This window comes from Gekko japonicus, unplaced genomic scaffold (assembly GCF_001447785.1).
Source record: "Gekko japonicus isolate JY-2015 unplaced genomic scaffold, Gekko_japonicus_V1.1 scaffold1014, whole genome shotgun sequence".
Taxonomy (NCBI): domain Eukaryota; kingdom Metazoa; phylum Chordata; class Lepidosauria; order Squamata; family Gekkonidae; genus Gekko; species Gekko japonicus.
In genome coordinates this window covers 189,974-198,447 of record NW_015164217.1, presented here as the reverse complement: position 1 = coordinate 198,447, position 8,474 = coordinate 189,974, and the positions used below count along the sequence as shown (strand labels likewise).

The 8,474-nt window shown below is 54.8% G+C and overlaps 1 protein-coding gene across 2 annotated transcripts in view; it reads right to left on the bottom strand.

Annotated features, from left to right (window-relative positions):
- Positions 1-6,523, bottom strand: part of LOC107108098 (sialic acid-binding Ig-like lectin 16) — a 29,904-nt gene extending 23,381 nt beyond the window's left edge. Inside the window, exons 1-2 of one of the 2 annotated variants that reach the window (XM_015408492.1) lie at positions 6,105-6,523; positions 2,894-3,021 (exon numbers count right to left, since the gene is read on the bottom strand). In XM_015408492.1, the coding sequence (XP_015263978.1) occupies positions 2,894-3,021; positions 6,105-6,177 (201 nt within the window). In that variant the 5' untranslated portion in view covers positions 6,178-6,523. The remainder of the gene's footprint in view (positions 1-2,893; positions 3,022-6,104) is intronic. The other variant, XM_015408493.1, reaches the window with a different exon arrangement.
- Between the last annotated feature and the right edge of the window lie 1,951 nt (positions 6,524-8,474).

Genomic DNA, 8,474 nt, shown 5'->3' with positions numbered 1-8,474 from the left:
CCTTGCAGGGTGTCTGTTGTGGGGAGGGGAAGGGAGAGGAGTTTGGAAGCCGCTCTGAGACTTCCCTTGGGTAGTGAAGGGCCATGGGGTATAAATCCCATCTCTTCTTCTTCTTCTTTTACCTCACAGGGTGTCTGTTGTGGGGAGGGGAAGGGAGAGGAGTTTGGAAGTCGCTCTCAGACTCCCTTGGGTAGTGAAGGGCCATGGGGTATAAATCCCATCTCTTCTTCTTCTGGATTTAAAGGGCCACCCGGCTAGTCGACAGGGCAACATGGTCCCCGCGGAGCAGCTGAAGCCTTTTAAATCAGGTAGAAGGGGAGGTAGAGGGGTAGTGGGCGGGTGGTTGCTCTTGGGGGTGGGGCTTGGGTGTCCCCGCCCACCCCCAAAACACCCCCCTAATCCCCCCGCCGGACCGAGGAGTGCACCTGGCAACCCTACCAGGGGAACTGATCCCTTTTGCTTGGGGTACAAGCTGCAATTCCAGGGGGTCTCCAGGCCCCACCTGGAGGGTGGCGACTCTAACGGGAGGCGTCTGCAAGAACCCGCTTGTTCAGCAGCGGCTTGTCTTAGAACAGCCTGATGTTTTGTGGGGAAAAACCCACCCCACCCCCCGTTTTGTGCTCCGTCTTGCCCGTGTTGGCAGTTGTTCTGTGGTTGACTGCACCCCACAGCGACCATTTTGCGGCGGCCCTCCCTGCCCACAGTCAAAATCCCAGAAGGGAGCCGGGGGGTCAAGGGTGTCGGTGACGTTAAGAACATAGGGTTGCCAACCTCCAGGTAGTGGCTGGAGACCTGGGATTACAACCGATCTCCAGGTGGCAGAGAGATCCGTCCCCCTGGAGGAAACGGCTGCTTCGGAAGGCTGACTGTGCGGCATTATACCCCACTGTGGTCCCTCCCCTCCCCAAACTCTTTCCAGCCTCCCGCTCCCCCCAAATCTCCAGGAATTTCCTAACCTGGACCTGGCAACAGGGGTCATTTCCTGCGGGAGCGCACAGGAGTGGAGCTTCGACAGTAAGGAGCCCAGGGGGCGGGCACATGCAACAAGCCCCGCCCCCTGCTCCCAGCAACCCTCAGTCGGGCCACGAGGAACAAGAAGCAGCCAGGTAAGTTACAGAAGAAGAAGAAGAGAAGAAGAAGAGATTGGATTTATACCCCACCCTTCACTACCCAAAGGAGTCTCAGAGCAGCTTACAAACTCCTTTCCCTTCCCCTCCCCACAACAGACACCCCGTGAGGTAGGTGGGGCTGAGAGAGCTCTTGACAGAAACTGCTCTTTTTCAAGAATAGCTAGCAATCCAAAACAGTCCGGTGGAGCCTGAGCGGTGGGTGTCGCCTTCTGACACACTTCCGGTGATGCCAGGGGGTGTGGCATATGCAAATAAGTTATGCTAATGAGTTATGCTAATGAGCCCCTGCACGTCTTTTTCCACGCAACGACCCCTGCCTGGCAACCAGGTTAGGAACCAGCAGTCTTCCACCCCCCTCCTCCCCCATTCATCAGCCTCTTCCATCTTGACGAGCAAGCCCTTCCGTCCTCAGTTCAAAAAGCCCCTTCACATTCCAGCCGACACCTCACTTCCTCAAAAGGCCTTATCAGCACCATAAGTCTGCTTCGATGTCATGGCTCCCGGCCAAGGGACTCTGGGAACTGTAGTCCCCTAAGCGGTGTCGCCAGGTCCAGGTTGGGAAATGCCTGGAGGTTTTGGGGGTGGAGCCTGAGGAGGGCGGAGTTTGAGGCGGGGAAGGACTTCAGTGGGGGAGAATGCCACAGAGCCCACCTTCCGAGGCGGGCATTTCCTCCAGGTGAACTCACCTCTGTCACCTGGAGATCTCCAGCTACCACCTGGAGACTGGCAACCCTGGTGTGGAGTCTTTAGCAAGGCATCACAAAAAAAAACACCACCCCAAAAAACAGTTCCTCCAAGTTACGTGAGGGAAGCCACTGAGGGACGGCAATCTTCGAGAGAGCTCTAGACCGAGAGGAAATGGCCTCTTTGGAGGGTTGATTCTATGGCATTATACCCAGTGGGGGGTCACAGTTGCCAACCTCCAGGTGGCAGCTGGAGATATCCTGGGGTCACAACTGGTCTCCAGGCGACAGAGATCAGTCCACCTGGAGAAAATGGCTATTTGGGAAGGTGGACTCTGTGGCATTATATCTTGCTGAAGTCCCTCCCCTCTTCAACCCTTGCCCTACTCCGGCTCCCCACCCCCAAAATCTCCAGGAATTTCCCAGCTCTAATTAGTCAGGACGGCTAAACATGTTCCAAACCAATCCATGTCTTCCCTGTCCTGTCACACGACCCTTCCCTCCATCTCTCCGGCTGTCCTTGTTATCTAGTATAGACCCCTTTAACTGTCATGGCTTTGCCCAAAGAATTCCGGGAACTGAGGAGGCCTGGGAAAGTCGCTGTGGGTGATTTGTGGCACCAACGCTCTTACAGATGAACTACAGTTCCCAGGACCCTTTGGGAACCACTGTAAAAGTCCATAGGTCTCATGGGTTTTGTGTCTTGTCCGCCCAGTGAAGTGCTGCCACTAAAACACTGGGTGGCACAAAAACAACCCCTTTGTTGAGCAATCAGACCTCCTCGACACTGGTTGCTCATTCAAGCGGCATGGCTGCCAACTTCGGCCTGGGAAATTCCTGGAGATCTGAGGGGGAAGCCTGAGGAGGTACCTCAGCAGGATATAATGCCACAGAGTCCACCCTTCCAAGCAGCCATGTTTTCCCAAGGGGGACTCATCTTTGTAGCCTGGAGATGTAATTCTGGGAGATCTCTGGGCCCCACCTGGAGACTGGCAACTGTGAAGCTCTCCCGAGGTCGACGCTCTGGCTGGCAGACTGCTCCACCCTGTAGGTGTGAAGAGAGTCCTATTGATGACTGACCTTGCTGTATTTCTGGAAAAAGAATCCACTTAGATCCTCGCCTTCTTCGTCCGTCAGGCACTCCAGAGTGACGTTGCTGCCCTCGAGGAAAGGACCATCTTGGGCACTCAGGTGGATGATGGGTACCCCTAAAATTATAAAGGGGTGCATGTGAGCAAGAGGTGTGTTCTGCCATTCTTCAAACCCCCCCCCTTCCGAGCTACTCAATCCCCCATTCCTGGACTGAATCCACCCCCGTACCCATTTCATTTGAGTCTCCGCTTACTTCCATTTAGGTAAAGGTAAAGGTTTCCCTTGCTCGAAAGCCAGTCGAATCCGACTCTAGGGTTGCGGTGCTCATCTCCGTTTCCAAGCCGAAGAGCCAGCGCTGTCCGAAGACGTTTCCGTGGTCATGTGGCCGGCATGACTAAACACCGAGGCGCACGGAACGCTGTTCCCTTCCCACCGAAGTGGTACCTATTTATCTACTTGCAATTTCTTGCTTTCGAACTGCTAGGTTGGCAGGATACTTCCATTTGCTTCTTCCCAAATTGCTTCCCCTTTCCTGTGAGTCTTGCATATTTCCTGAATGCAAACCTCTTGGGGCAGGGACTTCCTTCGTTTCTTCGATTTGCCTTGTTTCCCATTCTCCACGCTTCATTTAATAACCACGGGCGGGGGGGGGGCCTCAAACCCCACACAGAAAGTGTCTGTGCATGCGCAGAGGGCGTGAAGTAACCACAGCTATCCCTCAGGCACCAGCCAGGGGTTGAAAGGGAGAAGTACGGAGGCAGGCCTGAGGCCTAGAATCGCTTTCAGAAACAATAAGGCCGCCTCGTTCAGTCAGTCAACAAGTCAATCCACGGAAAACACTTTATTCAACTGAAAGAGTGACATTTTTTTAGGCAGCAGATTTTGAGACGCCCGTGCGAGATGCCGGAGTGACGGACCGGGATCTGGGAGACACAGGTTCGAGTCTCTGTTCGGCCAATGAAGCCACTAGGGTGGTCTCATTCCAGTCACACACTCTCGGCCTAACCTACCTCACCGAGTGTTGGTTGGGAGGATACAAGGGAGGGGAGCGATATAAACCGCTTTTGTCCCCACCAGGGAGAAAGGCAGGGCACGCATCGAGTCGATAAATAAATAAAAATTAAAACACCGCTTATAAAACTGCCACACCAGCCACCATCTTAGAGGAGCCCCCGTGGTGAGAAAACATGGCAGAACGCCTCTCTTTAAGACAACAGTCGAGAACTGGAGGTTTTTCCCCTTTCGTGCTGTTGTTTTCCCCATTATGCAAATGGACGCAGATTGAAATCGGGTCACTCACCAGATAATTAATCAACCCAAATTAACATGATTAACTGACAGGGATCCCTTTAATTGGGTGACAAAACCCCGGCAATCATAAGGCCTGGCATGTGTATAGATAGCAGCACTGTATGTGACCGACGTAGGGCTGGCCGGAAAGAGAAGTTCAGAGATCACTTGTGTGCTTTGTTTTGTCATGTGGCTCCCTACGCCACAGCGACGCTGAACGTTTCCTCTTTTGACAACAACGGAACCCCTCGCCTGGCTGACCTGCTAGGGTTACCAACCTTGGGTTGGTAAATTCCTGGAGATTTGGGGAGGGGGTTAGAGCCCGGGGAGGGCAGGGACCTGAGTGGGATATAATGCCACAGAGTCCACCTCCCAAAGGAGCCACTTTCTCCAGGGGAACTGATCCCTGTAATCTGGGAATCGGTTGTAATTCCAGGGAACCGCCTGGAAGGTTGGCAGCCATACCTGAGCAATTCCTGGTGACTGGGGGCTGTGCCTATGGAGCAGGGAATCCGGGGTGGGGATTTCGCCTAGGATCTATGGCAGTGGTGGCGAACCTATGGCACGGGTGGCAGAGGTGGCACTCACAGCCCTCTCCGTGGGCACGCGTGCCATCGCCCCAGCCAGGCCCAGACCATCATTAAAGTGTCGAATTCTCTGCCAAATCATTTCAAGTCAATGAAAGCATTTGGGATTGCTTTCCTGACTTTGTTTGGATCATCTTAAGTTAATGGATGAGCCGTTTTTTCTAAAGTAAAACCTCAGTATCCAGGTCCTACCAGGAGGCTGGCAACCCTAGGTCCTAAAAATGCCACCCAACCCCGCTGGCCTCACCCCCCGCAAAAGCAGATCTAAGCAGACCTGTAGCTACAGTGGGACTATTCGGGGCTCCGCCCCCTTCCTAAAGGGCCAGCCCCACAAGATTTCCTCCAGAAAATGTTTTATTTTTTTAACATTTTAAAACTTTTTTTTTTAACCCAAAAACTGGTGTACCCAGAAGATCTGGGCAGGATCAAGCCCAACAACAGGACAGGAAACCAGCCCTGCAAAGGAGCCAACCAGTGCTCCCTCTAAGCTGAGTGCGTGTGAGCCAGCTCACAGTTCTTTAGCCTCCGGCTCACGCACTGTCGTCTTAGCTCAGGCAGGAGGGCTCCAGAGCGAACTAATGTATCCAGTCGCCAAATTTCCTGCTCACAACTTTAATGCCAGGAGCTCACAAAGTAGAATTTCTGCTCACAAGACTCCACAGCTTAGAGGAAGCGCTGGAGCCCCAACTACAGGCCCAGAGTCCTCACCCGGCCCTGCAGAGGAGTCTTCACCTTCGTCTGGATCATGGCAGCCCCGCCAGCAAAACATTTTTGCCCCCACGAGCCACAAAATCCTGGCTCCGGGGCTGGATCTAAGCCTTGCCCAGGCTGGGGAGGGAAGACGGTCGCCTCTTCCTTCGGTAGATCAGCCCAGCGACTCCTGTGGCTGTCAAGCCCCCTGACTTCCAGAAAGGCGACCCCCACCAGTGTTCCCTCTAAGCTGAGTTAGTGTGAGCCAGCTCACCGTTTTTTAGCCTCCAACTCACACATTTTTGTCTTAGCTCAGGAAGGGATGGCTCCAGAGCAAACTAATGTATGCAGCAGCCAAATGGCTCGCTCACAACTTTAATGCCAGTAGCTCACCAAGTAGAATGTTTGCTCACAGGACTCCACAGCTTAGAGGGAACATTGCGCCCCCACCCCCGTGCCAAGCCAGTCCCCACCTGCGCCCGGTGCGTGCGCTCTGACAAAGACGCGGGACCGGGGCAAGGCGGCGGGGAAGGGGTGGCGTCGACGCGACCGGACCCAAGACTCGGGCTGCTGGCGGGCACGCAGGGGGGGACTCTCCTGGACTCCCGAAAGCCAAGATCGGCGCGACTTACCGGCCAAGGCGGCGCGGAGGGCCACCGCCAGGGCTGCGGAGAGGAGCCACACTCGCCGTGGGAAGTGCGCCATCGCCGCGCTTGCCTCTCTGTTGGGTCCTGCGAAAGTTTCCTCTTCGCCTCTTCCGGCTTAAGTCTTCGAGGGGAGCAGGAAGCCGCCGGCCGCGACGGAGAGCCGCTCTCACGCACGGGTCGACCTGGACGGGCAGCGGGGCGGAGGAGAAGCGGGCCGGGCCTGGCGTGCAGGCCATGCAAAAAATAAAATAAAATAAAAATGCACACACACACACACCCTACGCGAGCGTCTCTTTTCTTCCCCCCCCCTGCGACCGAACCAGCCCCTCTTCCCTCTCCGGCTGCAGAGGAGTCGCCGGCAGCAGCGGCGCCCGGAAAGGGGTGGGGAAGTTAATAGCAAACTAAAACCGGAGAGGCCAGTTGCGGAGCTGAGCGCGTCGCTTGCGCAGCTCTTGACAAAACAAGGCGGCGGAGGGGGGAGCGGGGAGGGAGGCTCGGGGTGACAGAGTTCAGGCCCAGGAGAGAAAGGGATCGCGGGTGGGGGGGCAGACGGGGGCCAAAGAAATACCCCCCTCCCCGGGAGGAGGCGATCTGGTCTTCATGACTTCAGTGCACGGGGGCAGAGCTGAGTTCAAGAGTTGGGTGTTTTCTTTTCGGAACGAGGAGCTCCCCTGATGTGGCGACCAGTGTTCCCTCTAAGCTGAGTGAGTGTGAGCTAGCTCACAGTTTTTTAAGCCCCCGGCTCACCCTTTTTTGCCTGAGCTCAGGAAGGATGACTCCAGAGCAAGGTTCCCTCTAAGCTGAGTTAGTGTGAGCTAGCTCACGGTTTTTTAAGCCTCCAGCTCACACATTTTTGTCTCAGCTCAGGGAGGATGGGGCTCCAGAGCAAACTAACTTATGCAGTAGCCAAATCTCCTGCTCACAACTTTCATGCCAGTAGCTCACAAAGTAGAGTTTTTGCTCATAAGACTCCACAGCTTAGAGGGAACATTGCTCCAGAGCAAACTAATTGATGCAGCAGCCAAATGGCTCGCTCACAACTTTAATGCCGGTTGCTCACACAGTAGAATTTCTGCTCACAAGACTCCACAGCTTAGAGGGAACATTGGACTGGCGACCCCTGGGGGATTCTCTGCAGAGGGGTGATTCGAATCAGGCCCGCGGCTGTGCGACCCAATGAAAAGGGATGCCAGTCGGCATGGGGCTCATCTCCTCTCTCCACGCCTTCCTGCAACCTTTCTCCCACTTTTGACAGCCTTCTCAGAGGAGACGGGGGAGAGCAGGGAGCCGGTGTCAGAAATTGGGGTGAAAGATGCCGACCCGACGCAATCCCTGCAGTTTTGTAAGTTTTGGGTGGGGTTTGGTGTAGTGTGCTCTCGGTTTCGATAGAGAGGAGTGAACTCCGGCAGCCCTCGCCGAACAAGACAAGATCCCCTGGGCCCTGAACTGGATGGCCCGAGCTTGCCTGATCTCAGCAGATCTTGGAAGATTGGCCCCAGTTAGTACTTGGATGGGAGACCACCAAGGAAGTCTAGCGTCGCTACGCAGAGGCAGGCAATGGCAAACCACCTCTGAACACCTCTTGCCTTGAAACTCCAGTGGCCAGGGCCGGCTCACTCACTAGGCAAACTAGGCGATCGCCTAGAGCGGGCCGTCCCTTAGGGGCGCCAAACTGCACCCAGCCCCGTATTCTGAGAGTTTCTTGATTGTGTTTTTCATTCTTCCTAAAATGCATTTAATTTTGAAAAATGGCAGGTGCAGGGGGGGGCGGCCAGAAGGGATCCTCGCCTAGGGTGCAAAATAAGCTGGGGCTGGCCCTGCCCATGGCTTGCCATAAATTGGCTGATTTGACTGCAAAAAAAAAGAAGGTTGTTAGGGGAGGGGCTGTGGCTGTGTGACAGAGCACCTGCTTTGTACACAGAAGGTCCTGGGTTCAATCCCCAGCAAGGAGCTGGTTGTTCCCTCTAAGCTGAGTCAGCATGAGCTAGCTCACAGTTTTTTAGCCTCCGGCTCACACATTTTTGTCCTTGCTCACGAAGGGATGGCTCCAGAGCAAACTCATTTAGGCAGCAGCCAAATGGCTCGCTCACAACTTTAATGCCAGTCGCTCACAAGGTAGATTTTTTGCTCACCAGACCCCACAGCTTAGAGGGAGGCTTCTGTCTCCGAGACCATGGAGAGCAGCTGCCAGCCAGAGTCTAGCCAAGACTGACCAGAGGTCTGACTCCGTATACAGCAGCTCTGTGGATAGTCTGTTCACAGCAAACCCCAAAGGAGTCCGATGACATTGCCTGACAGATTTATTGTAGCATCAGCTTTTGAGCCCATATTATCTGACGCAAACTGAGATTCTCT